General features: G+C 43.0%; 1 protein-coding gene across 2 annotated transcripts in view; it reads left to right on the top strand.

Annotated features, from left to right (window-relative positions):
- Nucleotides 1–22,582, top strand: part of uggt2 (UDP-glucose glycoprotein glucosyltransferase 2) — a 372,492-nt gene that overhangs the window by 39,923 nt on the left and 309,987 nt on the right. For both annotated transcript variants that reach the window (XM_060826541.1, XM_060826542.1), the window contains exons 4-6: nucleotides 3,787–3,917; nucleotides 6,255–6,367; nucleotides 8,383–8,557. In XM_060826541.1, the coding sequence (XP_060682524.1) occupies nucleotides 3,787–3,917; nucleotides 6,255–6,367; nucleotides 8,383–8,557 (419 nt within the window). The remainder of the gene's footprint in view (nucleotides 1–3,786; nucleotides 3,918–6,254; nucleotides 6,368–8,382; nucleotides 8,558–22,582) is intronic.

Below are 22,582 nucleotides of genomic sequence, written 5' to 3' on the forward strand. Positions count from 1 at the left end.
TAGATTAGAGTGGTGCTGGAAAAGCACAGCAGGTCAGGGAGCATCCAAGGAGCAGGAAAATCGACGTTTCGGGCAAAAGCCCTTCATCAGGAATAGAGGCGCAGGGTGCCTGCAGAGTGGAGAGATAAATGAGAGGGGGGTGGGGGTGGGGAGAAAGTAGCATAGAGTACAATAAGTGAAAGGGGGTGGGGATGGAGGTGATAGGTCAGAGAGGAGGGTGGGGGAAGGTAGCAAAGAGTACAATAGGTGAAGTAGGGGTGGGGATAGACAATAGACAATAGGTGCAGGAGTAGGCCATTCTGCCATTCGAGCCTTCAAAATGATCATGGCTGATCATCCTTAATCAGTATCCTGTTCCTGCCTTATCTCCATAACCCTTGACTCCACAATCCTTGAGAGCTCTATCCAACACTTTCTTAAATGAATCCAGAGACTGGGCCTCCACTGTCCTCTGAGGCAGAGCATTCCACACAGCCACCACTCTCTGGGTGAAGAAGTTTCTCCTCATCTCTGGCCTAAATGATCTACCCCGTATTTTTAAGCTGTGTCCTCTGGTTCGGGACTCACCCATCAGCGGAAACATGTTTCCTGCCTCCAGACTGTCCAATCCTTTAATAATCTTATATGTCTCAATCAGATCCCCTCTCAGTCTTCTGAACTCAAGGGTATACAAGCCCAGTCGCTCCAGTCTTTCAGTGTAAGGTAATCCCGCCATTCCAGGAATTGACCTTGTGAACCTATGCTGCACTCCCTCAATAGCCAGAATGCCTTTCCTCAAATTTGGAGATCAGAACTGCACACAGTGCTCCAGGTGTGGTCTCACCAGGGCCCTGTACAGCTGCAGAAGAACCTCTTTGCTTCTGTACTCAATCCCTCTTGTTATGAAGGCCAGCATGCTATTAACCCTCTTCACTACCTGCTGTACCTGCATGCTTACCTTCATTGACTGGTGTACAAGAACACCCAGATCTCTCTGTACTGCCCCTTTATCTAACTTGACTCCATTTAGGTAGTAATCTGCCTTCCTGTTCTTGCCACCAAAGTGGATAACCATACATTTTTCCACATTAAACTGCATCTGCCATGCATCTGACCACTCACCTAACTTGTCCAGGTCATCCTGTAATCTCCTAACATCCTCATCACATTTCACTCTGCCACCCAGCTTCGTATCATCAGCAAATTTGCTAATGTTATTACTAACATCATCTTCTATATCATTAATATACATTGTAAAAGGCTGCAGTCCCAGCACTGATCCCTGCGGTATCCCACTGATCACTGTCTGCCATTCCGAAATGGAGCCGTTTTTCACTACCTTTTGTTTTCTATCAGCCAACCAATTTTCAATCCAAGTCAGTACTTTGCCCCCAATACCATGCGCCCTAACTTTTCTCACTAACCTCCTATGTGGGACTTCATCAAAAGCTTTCTGAAAGTCCAGGTACGCTACATCTACTGGATCTCCCTTGTCCATCTTCAGAGTTACCTCCTCAAAAAATTCCAGAAGATTAGTCAAGCATGATTTCCCCTTCATAAATCCATGTTGACTCTGACCTATCCTGTTACTACTCTCCAGATGTGTCGTAATTTCATCCTTTATAATAGACTCCAGCATCTTTCCCACCACTGAGGTCAGACTAACTGGTCTATAATTTCCTGCCCTCACCCTTCCCAAGAACTCCTATTTCACTCAGTCTTACAGCATGATCCCTTTCTGAGTTTTCTGCCTCATTGATACAGTTGTCTTTCTTTACTTCCCTTGTTCTAACTTTCCCTCCAATTTCCTTCTTAAACATCCAGTTTGTCCCCTCCCCCCCCGCTACTTAGTTTAAACGTAGCTGTGTTGCAGTAGCAAACCTGCCTGCCAGAATGCTGGTCCCTAACCTATTAAGGTGCAAACCATCTCTCTTGTAGAATTTATGCTTACCACAAAACATACCCCAGTGATCCAAGAATTTAAATCCTTGCTTCCTGTACCAGTTCCCCAGCCACATGTTCAAGTCCATTATCTTCCTGTTTCTGGCCTCACCAGCCTGAGGAACTGGAAGCAAACCAGAGATAACCACCTTGGACGTCCTGCTTTTCAGCCTTCTTCCTAGTTCTCCGAAGTCCCGCTGTAGTATGTTCCTCCTCTTCTTCCCGACATCATTTGTGCCGGCATGTACCACCACCTCTGGCTCTTTACCTTTGTCCTTGAGGATTTCCTGCCTTCTGTGATCTCTTTAACCCTGGCACCAAGAAGGCAACACACCATCCTTAAGTCCCGTCTGCTGCTACAAAAACCCCAGTCAGTTCCTCTCACGATGGAGTCCCCTATCACCACGGCTCTGTGCGATGTCTGACTCTTCCGCTCTGTCTCCACGCCAACTTTTGATTGACAGACCTGGTCGCCTCGCGGACTGGCAGTGTCATCTGTCTCTACTGTTTCCAAAAGATTCAACTTGTTCCTGACAGGTACTTCCCCGGGGTCTCTTGCCCCTGTCTCCTCTCTGCCTTCCTCATCGTCTGCTCTCTTCTGCTGTCTTCTTGTACGATTGATGTAATAACCTCGCTGAAGGTCTTGTCCAGAAAGATCTCATTCTCTCGGATGAGCCTAAGGTCCTCGAGTTCTTTCATTAGTGCTGCAATATGCTCTGTCAGTAGCTGAATGTGCACACACTTTCCAGACACACCAGAGTCGTTGACCTCCCACATCAAGCACGTAGCACACTGAACCAGCTTGGCAGTCATGTCTTCACCCTCTTCAACTGTGGCGTAATCACTTCACTCAACCTCCTTGTCAAAGACTCCTGAGCTAAAGCCTCACTCTTCAATCCACAGGAACTTCCTTGGACCCTCTTTTTGGGGCAAGTCTGTAGACTTTTAATTTAGGTTAGAGGAGCAGGGAGGGAGGGAGGCCCTACTTTGTAGGACCTGGGGTCTAGAACTCACCCACTCAAATAACAACCACTTACCTTCCCGACCGGCTTTGCTCTCCGACTTCACTTCCGCCCAGCTCCCACCGCTCTGTGATGCGAAAAGACTGTTGGAGTCGAGGTAAGTTCTTAAATAACAATTCCACCTATCCACTCCATCCTCCTCTCTGACCTATCACCTTCATCCAATCCACCTATCCACTCCATCCTCCTCTCTGACCTATCACCTTCATCCAATCCACCTATCCACTCCATACTCCTCTCTGATCAATTACCTTCATCCCCACCCCATTCACCTTTTGTACTCTATGCTACTTTCTCCCCACCTCCACCCCCCTCTCATTTATCTCTCCACTCTGCAGGCACCCTGCCTGTATTCCTGATGAAGGGCTTTTGCCCGATATGTCGATTTTCCTGCTCCTCGGATGCTGCCTGACCTGCTGTGCTTTCAGATTTAGCACCACTCTAATCTAGACTCTGGTTTCCAGCATCTGCAGTCCTTGTTTTTACCTGATAGACAACTTACTGTTTACTGTGAGAATTCTTTAAATTAGTAGCATTGGTCAGCTTGATGTCACTGCCCGCTTGGCAGTGGGACTACAGGATAATGTCACAGTGGGGGAGTTAAGCTTCTCACCACAGAGAATTGTAGATCTCTCAGCATATCATCCTTTGAGGACAGTAGTAAGGGATCTCCTTTCACCTCTGAAACATTCTCTCAGACTTTACAACAGTGAATGAGAGATTCTGAGGAGCTGTAGGAATTTAGCATTGCAATAATAATGTTACTGGCAAAACTAATATGCTAATAAAATAATTGACCTTATTATTACAGCTCTGTTATTAATATGATAATGTTATTTAATAGATTCTGAACGCAGTTATTATGACCTAATTCTGAAGAAAGCTGGTCAATTCTTGTCGGAACTGAAACTCAATCTTCTAAAGTTTGCCCTCTCGCTGAGAGCATATTCTCCAACGGTTCAAATGTTTCAGCAGGTGCGTAGAGTAATCGTCATGCTATGTTGAAGCTGGGTGGAAGAAACTACAGCAAAAAATGTTTCTCTCTTAAAAGAAAAGGAAGACAGTTGAAGAGCCTTGACACTGAATTGCCTGCTCACTTTTTTATTTTCATTTCATTGACAAAAATATTTAAAATGGAAAGTCCTTTGAATCTATGTTAAAAGAAAGTGTTTTAACTTGAAATAGTTCAATGGTAGAATTGAAAAACTCTGTAGTAGTGAGTCCAGTGTTATTTGGGCATACCTCTGAATGAAACAAATTTGACCTTGTTTATGGAAATATTTTTCTCTTTTACATTTTTGGATGTTTAGCGATAATTCAAATCATTTTAGATGTGTTTTTCTGAATACAAGCAGTCCCCTGGCAGGAACCAAATCCTACTACTCAATGATATAAATATAAAACATTGCTTTTGTTTGTTTTTACAAATACCTGAACTTCATTTATTAAATCTGCAAGTGTCATAGATATCCTCATTTGTAAAGTGTGATAGATTTGCTCGAATCGTGTCATTACATTGATTGGTTATACTAAGAATTTCATTGGAATGATGAATGACATTGCCCATTTTCCCTATTTTCAAATTTCATTTCTTCAGGTGCTATGTTTTAGGTGCCATTGCTCTCCAACTTCATGATTCTTGATGACAGCTAACATATTAATGTTATCAATCTTGTGCCATTCTGCTTCTTAAATTGTGGATCTATTTCTTCCCTTGGCTCTCTCTTGCTCTGCTGCCTGCAATTTTACCTGTGGTCAGATAGCTTATGTGCAAATAATATTGGCATCAGCATAATTTAGATATGAGATGGCTTAGTATCAGAAGAACTTGCGAGTCAGTATTTGCAACATTACTTAACAGTCCAAGAGTAGCAGAATGTGAACTTTTATAGAATGATTAATGTAATGACTCACATAATCAAACTCATTCCAACAATCATCACAATAAGGGCACAAAGCAGAATGAATTCAGAGACATGAGCAGAACAATATGGTTTACCTGAAGAAAGGGGAGCAAGAACTATTATGGAGAGAGCAGTAGATCCAATTATATGTAGTGGTGCTTTGTAGATTGCATCAAGGCATCTGATTGAGACAAGAACGATGTTTGAACTGCTCCAATACTTGGATGTAGAAGAAAAAAAATGAAGACTATTATAGAACTTATGGTGGGAACAAGCAGCAGTATTCAGAATAAAATGTGAATTTATAATTATAAAGAGGTTCGTGACAAAATTGTTTTCTGTTTCTAAATTCTTTCCATCTTGAAAGTGAAATAATGTAAGATACCTATCAAAGTTACCAGCTGAGGGTGGCACGGTGGCTCAGTGGTTAGCACTGCTGCCTCACAGTGCCAGAGACCTGAGTTCGATTCCAATCTTGGGTGACTGTTGTGTAGAGTTTGCACATTCTTCTTGTGTCTGCATGGGTTTCATCTGGGCGCTCCATTTCCCTCCTACAATCCAAAGATGTGCAGGTTAGGTGAATTGGCCATGCTAAATTGCCCATAGTGTTCAGAGATGTGCACGTTAGGTGCATTAGTCAGGGATAAATGTAGAGTGATAGGCTCAGGGAATGTGTCTAGGTGGATTTCTGGGATGGTTGGTGTGGGCTTGTTGGACTGAAGGGCCTGTTTCCACATTGTCGGAGTTCTAGGTCTCACTGGGAGGTCTGAACTGAACTGGAAATTACAGAGGAAACAAGTTTAGGAAGAACTGCGATATCCACTGGTTTTAGTGAAATTGTACGTGAGTGACAATTAATTTCTTACATTAAAAATATTGTGCTCTTCAAGGTGAGAGCTATTATATAGGGAAAAGGTATATGATTTTTCAGATATTCACATGGTTAGTTGAAGTTTTATACTTGTTTTTGTTTGATTATCAAGTGGAGGTGTTGTTGGTGCTTTCAATATCCAAGCTTTTTGTTAAACTGATGATGCATGGTTGTTTCTATAGAATGTAATTTTCTCTGTACTATACTCTGCCAGAATAGTTTATCTGTCTGGGATCCAATGTTAGAAATCATCCACCCCACACTGTTTGGATGTATTTTTAACTCACAGTTGTATCTGTGTTCCTTGATCTTCTATTGAAATGAATTGATAAGGGTTGATTGCTACATCTTATTTTAAACTGGTTTCCTACCCTTTGTTCAAATATCTTATATAATCAGAAAGGGGTTCAAGTTTTACGCTGGAAATGTTATCCATCATTACTCATCTCTCAGAAATAGTGAGAGTTTGGAGCAGTAAACATGGATAAAAGAAGTCCCCTCTTTAACCTGTGTATTTATTTGTAACATCTGGCCTAGACTGCAACTGATGAACCACCACCAAAAGGCTGCAGTAGTTTTGTAGCTGTCCATGGGGAGCACACCTGCAATACCAACGAAGTCAAGAAACTCCTCAAAAGAGCTGCTAATAGGTAGGAGGAGGTTTACAATGCTTCTCAGTGCATTTTAATTTAGAATAAAGAAGAAGATATTGTATAGAATTTAAATACGAAATTATCTCATTCGTGAGTTTTCCTATTGGTTAGTGCTGCCCTTGTCGCTTATCTTCCTTTCAGAACAAAATGCCTCTAAAATTCCCCTATGTAGCTCTAAATCTGCACCTTTTCTTTCAGTTTATCTCCTTTGTCCCCTCGTTAACCGTCTAAACTCTTGCCTCCTTTCCCACTAAACCAGTGACTGCACAACACCCTCTCCTGGTACTTATGTTTATTGATATTGTTGATAGTTCTCACACACTGTCCCTCTTCACTTGTAAATGTGTCATGATCACTTCTATCTTTACAACTCTAACTCATGGCCTCGCCATTTCATCAAATTGATTTGAGAAATATTCTGTCCTGCTCAGAGAGATGGCAAACTTGGAGGTAGGAGGTGCACTTTGTTAGATGTATTCAAATCTTGTTTTCTACTGGAATTAGTTAGGGCTTGGGGATTCAGAGGGAGTGGGCTGGGAATTATGGAAAGGCCCACTGTGTCATCTTCCTGCCTGCTGCCAATTGAGATCCTTAACTGTCCAATTGAGGACCAGCCTTATCCTGCCAACTTAGGCTTGGCCAGCATAGGCCTGTTGACATGTATTAGATTAGATTAGATTACTTACAGTGTGGAAACAGGCCCTTCGGCCCAACAAGTCCACACCGACCTGCCGAAGTGCAACCCACCCATACACCTACATTTACCCCTTATCAAACACTACGGGCAATTTAGCATGGCCAATTCACCTGACCCGCACATCTTTGGACTGTGGGAGGAAACCGGAGCATCCGGAGGAAATCCATGCAGACAGGGGGAGAACATGCAAACTCCACACAGTCAGTCGCCTGTGCCACTGTGCCGCCCCAGAATTGTTGGTGGTGAGTGTCCTTTATCAAAGGCAATTAGTGTCTGATTGAGAAACTAGACAAAGGGTAACGGTGAACCTGTAAAAGCTACCACCCTGCCCTCTGCCTTATTAAAAACCCTGCCCTGCACCATCCCCAACATTTGTCTTTTTCCTTGGTCCTTTCTGGCTTTGTTGTCCACTGACAATGGTGGGGATGCTCTTCTACCAGCAGCAGCAGTACCTTTGACATGGCACTGCTAAGCTCAGGAGCGTTTTTTCCATTTGTGGTATGTGGGTATCACTGGTTAAATCAGCATATATTACCCATCCCTAACTGCAGGAATGTGGTGATGAGCTGTATTTTCAAACCACTGTGATTTTTGCCTCTGACTGGCCAGCATCTTTTCCTTGACAGGACATGTGAGCCCCTCCCACCCAATCCTATCAATTTGTAATTGCTATTGACATTTTAAAAGCATATTGATGCTCTGGTTGAGATGGTTATAATCCTGCATTTAGTTGTTATTTAGCACAGATCTTGAGCATTGGTGGAAAAATACACATTTTCCGAAGCTTTTCGTCTTACACTAATCAAACTAATTTTCGCTAGTACAAATTTAAGTGAAATCCAAAGTTTTAGTGCATGAAAGGAGAGTGCTGATTGGTTAGTATATAGACACTTTTCTAGCAGTTGACTGTCTACCCTTATTAATTAGTGTATTGTCCATTGGTATTCTCTATCAATCAATATCCGTTTGTCAACCAATTAGCACTCCCCTTCTTATGAAATATAAATGCTGGTTTTCCTCTTGAATTGGTATTCTTGAGAATTGTCCTGACGCATGTAAAACAGAAAGCTTCAACAAAATGTCTTTTTTCATAAATCAATATTTGGATTGCAAATATATGCAAAAATTTGCACAAAGGTCCTGTTCTGTGCTGTACATTTCTGTGTTCTATGTTCCAATAGTTGGATGTTACAGTCTGTAAGATGAAATCCATTTAATCTCATTTGTTATATTGCATCAGAGAGAATTGTTAAAGCAAGTGAATTGTGATTTTAAAATAATTATGTTAGAATTTTGACCTAATTTCTGCTAACAGGCCCAAGCCATACTTGTTTAAAGGGGACCATATATTTCCAACCAAGAATTCTGAAGCTCCGGTTGCAATTTTGTATGCTGAAATTGGAACCAAAGAATTTTCAAAATTCCACAAGGTTCTGTCTGAGAAAGCCAGCAAAGGAGCACTTATTTATGTTTTGCGGCATTATGTCCAGGTATGTCTAAATGCTTGGTTTGCATGGTTGCTTTATATATGAAATAATGTTGGCCTGATTGGCATGATAGTCTTTGCTATAGTTTCACAAGTGACATTTTTATTTCTCCATACTCTTTAAAACTGTGCAGATTTAAACATTCTCTCTTTACTAGGAAGGCATTAAGTATATAGGTTGATCTGCCAAATATAGCTGATCTGGGTCAGATTTGTGCAGCTGATCTAGATCCAGGACACTGCTGAAAAATCTATTTTAAAATATTTAAAAGTATGACGCAAGCTATGGTCGACCATGAGAGAAGAATTAATAGCAGAGCACTTGGGAAATACTGACAGAATTACAAAGAACAAAGAAAATTTACAGCCCAGGAACTGGCCCTCCAAGCCTGAGCTGATCTAAATCCACTTTCTAAACCTGTTGCCCAATTCCTAACCATCTGTATCCTTCTGCTCCCCACCTACTTATGCATCTGTCCAGATGCATCTTAAATGAATCCACTGTGCCTGCCTCTACTACTTCTGCTGACAACACATTCCAGGCACCTACCACCCTCTGTATAAAGTACTTGCCGCGTTAAACTTTTCACCTCTCACCTTGAAAGCGTGACCTCTCGTTATTGAATCCTTCACCCTGGGAAAAAGCTTATCCCTACCTATCCTGTCTATACCCTTCATGATTTGTAGACCTCCATCAGGTCCCCCTCAGTCATGTTTTTTCTAATGAAAACAATCCTAACCTACTCAACTTCTCTTCATAGTTAGCACCTTCAATACCAGGCAACATCTTCGTAAACCTTCTCTGCATCCTCTCCAAAGTGTCCATATCCTTTTGTTAATGTGACGACCAGAACTGTAACAGTTTTCTAAATGCAGCCAAACCAATGTCTTGTACAATTTTAACATGACCCGACAGCTCTTATACTCAATACCCCATCCGATGCAGGCAAGCATACTATATGCCTTTTTGACTAATCTATCCACCTAAACAGCCACCTTCAGGTTACAGTGGACCTGAACTCCCAGATCTCTCTGTTCATCAACTTTCCCCAAGGCTCTTTCACTTACTATGTAATTCACTCTAGAATTAGACTTCCTAAAATGCATCACCTCACATTTGCCTGGATTTAACTCAATCTGCCACTTCTCCATCCAGCTCTCCAGTCTATCTATATTCACCTGTATTCTTTGACAGTCTCCTATGCTTTCTGCTACTCCACCAATCTTCGTGTTATCTGCAAATTTGCTGATCATACCAACAATGCCCTCTTCCAGATCATTTATGTATATCAGAAACAACAGTGGTCCCAGCACTGATCCCTCGAGAAACTCCCTTCAATTACTACACTCTGTCTCCTGTTGCTCAACCAGTTCTTTTCCCACCGAGCTAGAACACCCTGCACACTATGTGACTTCACTTTCTCCATTAGTTTACCATGGGGAACCTTCAGAAGCATCTTACTAAAGTCCATGTATATGACATCTACAGCCCTTCCTTCATCTATCAACTTGGTCACTTCATCAAAGAACTCTATTAAGTTGGTAAGGCACGATCTCCTCTGCACAAAACCATGTTGCCTATCACTGATAAGCCCATTCTTTTCCAAATATAAAAAGATTTTATTCCTCAGTACCTTCTTCAGCGACTTTGCCACCACTGACGTCAGTCTCACTGGCCTGTAGTTACCCAGAATATTTTACTACTACTCTTGTACAGGGGACAACACGAGCAACCCTCCAGTCCTCTGGCACCTCACTTGTGTTAAGGATGCTACAAAGATATCTGTCAGGGCCCCAGCTGTTTCCCCTCTCGCCTCACTCAGCAACCTGGGATAGATCCCACCCGGTCCTGGGGATTTGTCCACCTTATTAACCTCTGGCCTACCCACACATCTTCCCTTCTTATGTCAATGTGATCCAGAGTAATCAAACTTCTATCTCTAAACTCAACATTCATCATGTTCCTTTCCTCAATGAAGACTGATGCAAAGTAATTGTTCAGAATCACACCCATTTTCTCAGGTTCGACACACAGCCTTCCTTCCTTATCCTTTAGTGGACCAATTCTTTCTCTAATTACTCACTTGCTTCTTATGTACGAATAAATAACTTTGGGATTCTCCTTAATTCTGCTCACTAAAGCTATTTTATGATCCCTTTTAGCCCGCTTGATTCCTTGTTAAAGACTGGTCCTACTCCCTTAATATTTCTCCAGGGCCCATTTTGTTCTTAGCTGCCTGGATCTTATGTACGCTTCCCTTTTCCTCTTGGCTAGTCGTACGACTTCTTCTGTCCTCCACGGTTCATGAGTCTTGCCTTTCCTATCCTTTGCTTTCAATGGGACATGCCTATCCTGCACTATCTTTAACCTATCTTTGAAAGCCTCCCACATATCAAATGTGAATTTCCCTTCAAATAGCTGTGTCCTATCCACATTTCCCATCTCCTGCCTAGTTTTGATATAATTGGCCTTGGCCCAGTTTAGTACTTTTCCCTTAGGGCCACTCTCATCTTTGTCTACGAGTATTCTAAAACTTACAGAATTATGCTCACTGTTCCCAAAGAAATCCCCCACTGCAACTTCTACCGCTTGGCCTGGCTCATTCCCCACCACCAGGTCTAATATGGCCCCTTCCCTCATTGGATTATTGACATACTGCTCTAGAAAATTCTCCTGGACACTTCTTACAAATTCTGCTCTATCCAGACCTGTGACACTAAGTGTATCCGAGTCAGTGTTGGGAAAATTAAAATCTCCCATCACCATCAACCTATTGCCTCAACATCTTTCCATAATCTGTTTACCTATTTGTTCTTCTACCTCATGCTCACTGTTGGGAGGCCTGTAATACAGCCCCAACAGTGTAACTGCACCCTTCTTATTTCTCAGCTTCATCCATAATGCCTCACTACTCAAGCCCTCCATAGTGTCCTCCTTTAGCACAGCTGTGATGTCATCCCTAACCAGCAATGCAACTCCTTCCCCCTTTTACTTCCCTCCTGGTCCTGTCTGAAGCGTCTATATGCTGGAACATATAGTTGCTCTTCCTTCAACCAAGTCTCTGTGATTGTAATAATGTCATACTCCCAGGCACCAATCCAAGCCCTAAGTTCATCTGCCTTACCACTATACTCCTTGCATTAAAGTATTTGCACTTTAGGCCACCAGTTCTTTTGCGTTCATCTGCTGTCTGCCTACTTTTTCTCTTATTAGTGCTAAGTTCATGATTCTTATAGTCTCCAGTTTCCACCTTGCTGTCTACTTGTCTTCTCTTCTGGCTCCCAGCCCCCTGCCACATTAGTTTTAAAACCTCCCCAACAATATCGGACAGAGTCAGCATTGATTTACAAAAGGGAAGTCACGCTTGACACCCACTGAATATTTGAGGATGTTACTAGGAGAGTTGATAAAGGGGCGCCATGGGGTGTGATTTACTCGGACTTTTAGAAAGCATTCTATAAGGATCCACATAAGAGATTATCAGGTAAAATTAAAGTGCATGGAATTGAGGATCTTATACTGACACAGACAGAGAACTGGTTGGCAGACAGGAAACAAAGAGTAGGAATAAACAAGCCTTTTTTCAAGTAGCAGCCAGTGATGAGTGGATATGACAGAGATGTGTGCTAAGACCCAGCTATTCACTATATTTATATTCATGATTTAAATGACCGACCTAAATGTAATATCTCCAATGCATGTGATGCAAAGCTTGGTGGGAGAGCAAACAATCAAGAGGATGCAGAGATATTTCAGTGTAATTTGTACAAGTTGAGTGAGTGGGCAAATACATGGCAGTTGAAATATAATGTGGATGCATGTAAGGTATCACTTTGATAGCAAAAACAGGAAGACAGATTATCATCTGAATGGTGATGGATTGGAAAAGGAGGGGATGTGCAACAAGACCTGGGCGTTCTTTTATACCAGTCACTGAAAATGAGCAAGCAAGTGTAGTAGGTGGTGAAAAAGGCAATTGGTATGTTGGCATTCGTAGTGAAAGGATTCAGGTATAAGAGCAGGGATGTTTTGCTGCAATTGTACAGGGCCTTGGTGAGACCATAACCAGATTATTGTGTACAAAGTTACAAAACCAGGTTATAGTCCAACAGGTTTAATTGTAAGCACTAGCTTTCAGAGCACCGCTCCTTCATCAGGTGGTTGTAGAAGCAGCGCTCCAAAAGCTAGTGCTTCTAATTAAACCTGTTGGATTGCAACCTGGTGTTGTGTGATTTGTAACTTTGTACACCCCAGTCCAACACCGGCATCTCCAACTCATGACTACTATCAACAGATTATTGTGTGCAGTTTTGGTCTAATCAAGTAGATGATCTGGGTCAGGTTCTTCCTCCTGATCTAGATCCAGGACACTGCTTTTTATCTCAGAAAGAACATTCTGATCATGGCAAGAGAGCAATGAAGGCTTACCAGAATTATTGTGTCTATCTCTTCATTAAATTTACTAAAACTCATGCAGTAGTGAATTACTCAGATTCACAACCCATTGAGAAAAGTAATTTCTTCTCATTTGTTTTAAACTTGAGATTTCACTCTCTCGGCGGAGCAGGTAAGGGCTGTTTGACGGTGTCTCTTTGTAGTGGCGGTTAAGTTTTTTTTAAAGGTTTAAATTTAAAAGTTTTTTTAAAAGCGCGGAGTGGACCTGGAAGCTGGTGTAGCGCAAGCTTACCTGGGTAGGTTTTCCCAATAAAGGCGCGTAGGAGAGGGTTCAGGCCTCTGACACCTGAATCTGAGGGGCACCAGTATCCTTGGGGGGAGGTTTGCTAGTCCTCTTTCGGGGGGTTTAAACTAACTCTGCAGGGGCATGGGAACTTGGACTGTAGCTTTAGAGTGCAGGACCTTGAGTGTAGGGAGGTTAGGAACATGGCTCAATCTCGAAGGAGGGTGCCTATAAACAGGAAGGTGGCTTGAAGTGTGTACACTTCAATTCGAGAAGTATACGAAATAAGGTAGGTGAACTTGCAGCGTGGGTTGGTACCTGGGATTTCGATGTTGTGGCTATTACGGAGACATGGGTAGAACAGGGACAGGAATGGCTGTTGCAGGTTCCAGGGTTTAAATGTTTTAAGAGGTGAAGAGGTGGGGGTAAAAGAGGGGGAGGTGTGGCATTGCTTGTCAAGGATAGTATTACAGCGGTGGAAAGGATGATGGATGAAGACTCGCCATCTGAGGTAGTTTGGGCTGAGGTTAGAAATTGGAAAGGTGAGGTCACCCTGTTAGGAGTTTTCTACAGGCCTCGTAATAGTCTTAGAGACGTAGAAGAAAGGATTGCGAGGATGATTCAGGAGAAGAGTGAAAGTAATAGGGTGGTTGTTATGAGAGACTTTAACTTTCCAGATATTGACTGGGAAAGCTATAGCTCGAGTACGTTAGATGGGTCGGTGTTTGTCCAATGTGTGCAGGAGGGTTTCCTGACACAATATGTAGACAGACTAACAAGAGGTGAGGCCATACTAGATTTGGTTCTGGGTAACGAACCAGGCCAGGTGTTAGAATTGGAGGTAGGTGAGCACTTTGAGGACAGTGGCCACAATTCGGTGACTTTTATTCTAGTGATGGAGAGGGATAAGTGTGCGCTGCAGGGCAAGAGTTATAGCTGGGGGCAGGGAAATTATGATGCGGTGAGGCATGACTTAGGATGCGTGGCTTGGAAAAGTAGGCTTCAAGGGAAAGGTTAAAAACAATGACTGCAGATGCTGGAAACCAGATTCTGGATCAATGGTGCTGGAAGAGCACAGCAGTTCAGGCAGCATCCAAAGTGCAGTGAAATCGACGTTTCGGGAAAAAGCCTTTCTTCAAGGGAAGGGCACAATCGATATGTGGAGCTTGTTCAAGGAGCAACTATTGAGTGTCCTTGATAAGTATGTATCTGTCAGGCAGGGAGGAAAGGGTCGTGTGAGGGAGCCGTGATTTAATAAGGAATTGGAATCCCTTGTTAAAGGGAAGAGGGCGGCCGATGTAAAGGTGAGGCATGAAGGTTCTGGGGCGATTGAGAGTTATAAGGTAGCCAGGAAGGATCTAAAGAGAGACCTAAGAGCAGCAAGGAGGGGACATGAAAAGCCCTTGGTTGGTAGGATTAGGGAAAACCCAAAGGCTTTCTATCGGTGTGTCAGGAATAAAAGAATGATTAGGGTAGGAATAGGTCCAGTCAAGGATAGTAGTGGGACGTTGTGCGTGGAGGCTGAAGAGATTGGAGAGACACTGAATGAATACTTTTCTTCAGTATTCACTCAGGAACAGGACATGGTTGCCGATTTGAATATTGAGTCCAATTAATTAGAATGGATGGCTTTGAGATATGTAGGGAAGAGGTGTTGGAAATTGTGGAAAGGGTGAAAATAGATGTTCCCTGGGCCTGAAGGCATTTATCCTAGGATTCTCTGGGAAGCAAAGGAGGAGATTGCAGAGCCATTGGCCTTGATTTTTATGTCCTCGTTGTCTACAGGAATAGTGCCAGAAGACTGGAGGATAGCAAATGTGGTTCCCTTGTTCAAGAAGGGGAGTAGGGATAACCCTAGTAGCTATAGGCCAGTGAGTCTTACTTCTGTTGCGGGCAAAGTCTTAGAGAAAATTGTAAGGGATAAGATTTATGAACATCTGGATAGGAATAACGTGATCAAGGATAGTCAGCATGGTTTTGTGAAGGGCAGGTTGTGCCTCACAAACCTTGTTGAATTCTTTGAGAAGGTGACTAAGGAGGTGGACGAGGGTAAAGCGGTAGATGTGGTATATATGGATTTTAGGAAGGCGTTTGATAAGGTTCCCCATGGTAGGCTACTGCAAAAAATACGGAGGTATAGCATTGAGGGTGCTTTAGAGGTTTGGATTAGGAATTGGCTGGCTGGAAGAAGACAGAGGGTAGTAGTTGATGGTAAAGGTTCACCTTGGAGTGCAGTTACTAGCGGTGTTCCACAAGGATCTGTTTTGGGACCATTGCTGTTTGTCATTTTTATAAATGACCTGGAGAAGGGGCTAGAAGGTTGGGTGAGCAAGTTTGCGGATGATACGAAAGTCGGTGGAGTTGTTGACCGTGAGGAAGGATGTGGCAGGTTACAGCGGGATATAGATAAGCTGCAGAGCTGGGCAGAAAGGTGGCAAATGGAGTTCAATGTAGGTAAGTGTGAAGTGATTCACTTTGGTAAGAATAACAAGAAGATGTAGTACTGGGCTAATGGTCGGATACTTGGTAGAGTGGATAAGCAGAGGGATCTTGGTGTCCATGTACACAGATCTCTGAAAGTTGCCACCCAGGTAAATAGTGCTGTGAAGAAGGCATAAGGTGTACTGGCTTTTCTTGGTAGAAGAATTGAGTTCCAGAGTCCTGAGGTCATGTTGCAGTTGTGTAAGACTCTGGTACGGCCGCATCTGGAGTATTGTGTGCAATTTTGGTCGCCATACTATAAGAAGGATGTGGAGGCACTGAAACGGGTGCAGAGGAGGTTTACCAGGATGTTGCTTGGTATGGTAGGAACATCATATGAGGAAAGGCTGAGGCACTTACGGCTATTTTCATTGGAGAAAAGAAGGTTTAGGGGTGACTTGATAGAGGTGTACTAGATGATTAGGGGTTTAGATAGGGTTGACAATGAGAACCTTTTTCCACGTATGGAGTCAGCTATTACGAGGGGGCATAGCTTTAAATTAAAGGGAGGTAGGTATAGGACAGATATTAGGGGTAGATTCTTTACTCAGCGAGTCGTGAGTTCATGGAATGCCCTGCCATTAGCAGTGGTGGACTCTCCCTCTTTATGGGCATTTAACAGGCATTGGATAGGCATATGGAGGAAAGTGGGCTAGTGTAGGTTAGGTGGGCTTGGGTCGGCGCAACATTGAGGGCCAAAGGGCCTGTACTGAGCTGTAATTTTCTATGTTCTATGTTCTTATCCTAAACTATGATCTCTTGTTCTTGGTAACACCACATAAGGAAACACATTGTTTATATCTACTTTGTTGAATCCCTTTAGCATCTTATTTTCCTCCAATTAGATCTCCTCTCATTCTTCTAAACTCCAGAGAGTAAATGTCTAAATTGTGCAATCTCTCTGCAAAGTGCAAACCCCTTATCTCACCTCAACCCCTAACAACTTCCATCAAATTGTCTTATTTTTAAAATTATGCAAAGGTATAATAAATCCAATGTGGTTTGTCTGTTGAATCACAGTCATAGTTGTACTTCTACTACAAGTCACCTAACCTGCACAAATATGCAGTGTAATACAAGTTCCTTTTATCTATTTATTAGATTATAGAAATTGGAGTTTTATCATTACGAAACTGCAGTTGCCCGATGTTATGTAAGGATCAGAGCTGAGTGGTTCTTTATGTTAAAAGAAACCCTGACTCATGGGTTCAATTTTTTAAATTTCTGAGTAGAGGCAAAATACAGAGAAATGCATTGACCGTTGTTTCAAAGCAGGGAACAATACACCTGGCAGCTATTGAATCATCGAGGAGAAAGTGAGGTCTGCAGATGCTGGAGATCAGAGCTGAAAATGTGTTGCTGGAAAAGCACAGCAGGTCAGGCAGCATCCAAGGAACAGGAGATTCGACGCTTCGGGCATAAGCCCTTCTTCAGGAATTCTTTTCCTGAAGAAGGGCTTATGCCCGAAACGTCGAGTCTCCTGTTCCTTGGATGCTGCCTGACCTGCTGTGCTTTTCCAGCAACACATTTTCAGTTTTTGAATCATGTTTAGCTATTTTATTTCTATCTTCATATGTGATTCAGTTCAATTTAGGAGTGGCACAGTGGCTCAGTGGTTGTCACTGTTGCCTTGCAGCAGATGTATTTCCAGTCTTGGGCTACTGCTAGAGTTATAGGGTTGTAGAGATGTACAGCATGGAAACAGATCCTTCGGTCCACCCTGTCCATGCCAACCAGAGTGGAGTTTGCAAGTTTCCCTGTCTGTGTGGGTTTCTGCTGGACACTCTGGTTTCCTCCCAAACAGTCTAAAGGTTAGGTGGCTTGGCCATGTTAAATTGTCCATAGTGTCCAGGGATGTATAGGTAGGGCAGATTTGCCATAGTAAATGTAGAGTTATGGGGATAGGTTCGGGCGGGGGTGAGACTGGGTCTGCTCTCAGTTTTGGTGCAGACTCAATTGGCTGAATGGCATCTTTCCGCACTGTAGTAGCTAAACTCGTGATCCTACCTGTAAGGATGTAATCATTCCAGCCTTGGTGATGTAAATCTCAATGAGTGAATAACTGTCTCCTGACCAGAGCTGATCCTAATACTCGAAGAATCTGAAATCCTCCATGCTGCCTCAAATCACACATTGAACCCCTCTAGTTTCCTGTTTCTACAGCTGCTATTAATGGCATTGGATGCAATCCAAAATGTCCATCCCAAATGTTGTGTGTTGTTTACTTCAGGCATTATCACATGGTCCATTTCAACCTTTTACTTGCATTTGCCACAATTATCATGCACTGTATTTATCAAAATGGTAAAATGATTTGCAACATAGTTATTTGTTTCTCTTTCATTCACAGAAATATTGATTGGTAATTTAACTCTTTGTTTCAACCACATTTCTACCCAGTCACTCTACCAATCTACTCCCTGATCCCTCAATCCTTCTGACACAAATATGAGTGTGATCAATAAGGGAATTGAGGGCTGTGGGGATAATGCAGGAAAATGATATGAGAATGTTGAATCAGCCATGATGCTATTGAATGATGGTGCAGACTTGAGAGGCCGAATGGCTTACTTGTACTAATGTTGAAATTACTGCACCATTTCGTCATGAAAATGTTTGGTTTTCCAAGATATATACCTGCTGGGCAGCAAAGGGAGCACCTCTTTGTCTTTGGATGGGTATGGTGGGCGCACCCAAAGCTAAAATCTTCACACAGTTCAGTTTCTGGTCAATGGTAACTCCCAGGATGTTGATAATGGGGAATTCAGTAATGCTAATACCATTGAATGTTAAGGGGTGATTGTTAGATTGTCTCTTATTGGTGATGGTCATAGCCTGTGTGGTACAAATGTTACTTGCCACTTGTTGGCCCAACCTGGATATTGTTCAAATCTTGTTGCATTTGAACTTGGAGTGCTGCAGTGTCTGAAAGTCATTGTGCAATTATTGGCCAACATCCACACTTCTGATCTTATGATGGAGGGAAGGTTGTTGAAACAGCAGAAGATTTTTGGGCCTAAGACTGTACCCTAATGAACTCCTGCAGAGATGTCCTGGAGCTGAGATGACTGACTTCCAACAACTACATCTTCCTATATATCAGGTTTGATTCCAACCAGCGAAGAGTTTGCCCTCTGATACCCATTGTTCCCAATTTTGCACAGACTCCTTGATGCCACACTCAGTCGAATGCAGTCTTGATGTCAAGTACTGTCACTCTCATCTCACCTCTGGAATTCAGCTCTTTTGTCCATGTTTGAGCCAAGGCTGTTTCATGATCAGGAGCTAAATGGCTCTACTGGAACCCAAACTGGGCATCACTGAGCAGATTATTGCTTTTTGATAGCACTATTGATGACACCTTTCATCATTTCGATGATTCAGATGGCTAGGCTGGATTTGTGTTCTGCTTTTTATGTTCAGAACATACCTAGGCAATTTTCCACATTGTCTGGTAGCTGTCAGTGTTGTGATTGCATTGGAAGAGCTTGGCTAGGGGAACAAAAAGTTCTGTAGTATAAGCTTTTTATACTATTGCCAGAATGTCTTAAGGGTCCGTAGCCTTTGTAGTAGCCAGTGTCTCCAACTCTTTCTTTCTTTCCATTTTATCCTTCCTCAGATAACGACACAAAACTTCACACAACATTCCAGGTATGGTCTTACCAATTCCCTGAGTAATTCTTGTTCCTGTACTTGAATCCTCTTGCTATGAAGGCCAATATACCATTTGCCTTCTTTACTGCCTGTTGCAACAGCATATTTACTTTCAGCGATTGGTGCATGACAACACCCAGGTCTGCCCCCTGTAAAAATGCCATCCAATATTCCCAATTCCTTCGCCTCCGCCGTATCTGCTCCCAGGAGGACCAATTCCAATACCAAACAACGCAGATGGCCTCCTTCTTCAAAGACCGCAAATTCCCCTCAGACGTTGTTGACGATGCTCTCCACCACATCTCCTCCACTTCCTGCTCCTCCACCCTTGAACCCCGCCCCTCCAATCACCACCAAGACAGAACCCACTGGTCCTCACCTACCACCCCCACCCAACCTCCAGATACATTGTATCATCCTTCGTCATTTCCGCCACCTCCAAACAGACCCCACCACCAAGGATATATTTCCCTCCCCTCCCCTATCAGCATTCCGGAAAGACCACTCCCTCCACGACTCCTTCGTCAGGTCCACAACTCCCCACCAATCCAACCTCCACTCCCGGCACTTTCCCCTGCAACTGCAAGAAATGCAAAACTTGCACCCACACCTCCCCCCTCACTTCCCTCCAAGGCCCCAAGGGATCCTTCCATATCCGTCAGAAATTCACCTGCTCCTCCACACACATCATTTACTGCATCCGCTGCACCCGATGTGGCCTCCTATACATTGGGGAGACAGGCCACCTATTTGCGGAACGTTTCAGAGAGCACCTCTGGAACACTCGCACCAACCAACCCAACCGTCCTGTGGCAGAACACTTTAACTCCCCCTCCCACTCCTCCAAGGACATGCAGGTCCTTGGCCTCCTCCATCGCCAGACCATGGCAACACGACGCCTGGAGGAAGAGCGCCTCACCTTCCGCCAAGGAACCCTCCAACCAGAAGGGATGAATGCAGATTTCTCCAGCTTCCTCATTTCCCCTCCCCACACCTTATCTCAGTCCCAACCTTCGGACTCAGCATCGCCTTCTTGACCTGCAATCTTCTTATTGACCTCTCCTCCCCCACCCCACTCCGGCCTACCACCCTCACCTTAACCTCCTTCCACCTATCGCATTTCCAACGCCCCTCCCCCAAGTCCCTCCTCCCTACCTTTTATCTTAGTCTGCTTGGCACACCATCCTCATTCCTGAAGAAGGGCTTATGCCCGAAACGTCGATTCTCCTGCTCCTTGGATGCTGCCTGACCTGCTGCGCTTTTCCAGCAACACATTTTTCAACACCCAGGTCTTGTTGAACATTCCCTCTTTCAATCTACAGTGATTCAAACAATAATCTGCCTTCTTATTTTTGTTATCAAAGTGGATAACCTTGCATTTATCCACATTTTACTGCATCTGCCATGCATCTACCCACTCATTTTGCTTCTCCGAATCACATTGCAACATCTCTGCATCTTGCTCACATCTCATCTTTCCACACAGCTTTGTGTCATCTGCAAAAGTTGAGATATATTTAATTCCCTCATCTAAATCATCAACATACATTGTAAATTAGGGGTCCTGGTACCGATTCATGCATTATTCATTGTCTGCCAGCCAGAAAAATACCTATATATTCCTACTTTTTTTCCTGTCAATTTACTGTTCATCCCAATACGTGCCCTCAATTACAAGTGCTTTAATTTAACACATTAATCTCTTATGTGGGACTGTCAAAAGTCTCCTGAAAGTCCACATAAACCACATTTATTGGTTCTCCTGATCAACTCTATTAGTTGTAGGTTCAAAATATTCCAGTAGATTTGTCAACTATGATTTCCATTAGTTAAATCCATGCTGACTGTGTCTGATTCTACCACTGCTTTCTAAGTGCTCTGCAAAAAATACTTGATAATGGACCTTAGCATCTGCCCCACTGCAGGCATCAGACTCACTAGTCTATAGTTTTTTGTTTTTTCTCTACTTCCTTTATTTAAATAGTGGGGTTAGACTAGCTACCCTCTCATCTGTTAGAACTGTTCTAGGATTACTTCCTTAAGTATTCTAGGTTGTAGTTTATCAGGCTCTGGGGATTTATCAGCCTTCAATCCCATTAATTTTTACAATATCATTTCTCCACTGATACAGATTTCCTTCAGTTTATCCCTTTGATAAAACATTGCCTCTCTATCATTTGTAGAACGATATTTATGGAATTGGAAAAGAGGAATCAGGAGCAGGAAGAGACAATTGAGCCCTTTTGGCCCACTGTGTCGTTTAACGTGATCATGGCTGATCTTATTTCTCTTCCCTCCATTATAGACATTTACTCTACATGCTGTATCTGAAAGGCTAAGAGCATAGTGGAAGACACCTCTCACTGAAACTCTTCTCCCTCCTCCGATCTGCAGAAGATACCAGAGCATGTGGTCTCTTGCGGCCAGACTGTGCAATAGTTGTTTCCCCCAAGCCATCAGGCTACTTAACACAGTGTAATCGACTCTTTCCCATCTGGAATTCTTTTGTATTGTTGCTGGAAAAATGTCTATTATTCATCATTCTTCTGTTACACTGTAACTTGCCATCTGGTTGGAACAGCTTCTTTCTACTGCAGTACTGTGCCAGTTTCCCATAAACTGAAATCCATTTCACTTATACCAAACTTCCAACCACACCTTTAATTCCTTTATTTATCCTGAGAAACTTTGCCCTTGGAGTTTTTGATTTTTATTTAGCTTTTAACTCTTCAAAATCTTTCACAACATTATGACCTGCGAGGATAGCACGTTTTAAATTGTGACCCACTATTCCCAGAGTCGTACCAAAGGTTAAAGATTTTGTTTAAGTTCACACAAAATCCCAATTTAGGTGAATTTCAGACCATGGTTGAAAGAAATCTCAGGCTAGATTTCTGACTTACTGCAAGTGCTGCGGGAGAGCTAACTGGGTATCTTTAAGTTTAAACTGCATATTGATTAGAGAGAATATGCAGCTTATGCTGGAGAGAGCATCAGCACACACTTCTGTGTCTTTCTCTCTGTGACATGTTTCCGGATCCAACCTGCTCAGTTAGCTGAGAACCAATCAGTTTTGCTTGTAACAACACCTTGCCTTGACTCTGAAAGGGCAAAAGAAATGTCCTGTCTTTTCTTAAATTTTAAAATCAAAATGATAAGGGATCTGATCAAATTGCTGATCAGAAACTGTGACACTCCGAGAAGGGATTCCTGGT

This window comes from Hemiscyllium ocellatum, chromosome 6 (genome assembly GCF_020745735.1).
Source record: "Hemiscyllium ocellatum isolate sHemOce1 chromosome 6, sHemOce1.pat.X.cur, whole genome shotgun sequence".
Taxonomy (NCBI): domain Eukaryota; kingdom Metazoa; phylum Chordata; class Chondrichthyes; order Orectolobiformes; family Hemiscylliidae; genus Hemiscyllium; species Hemiscyllium ocellatum.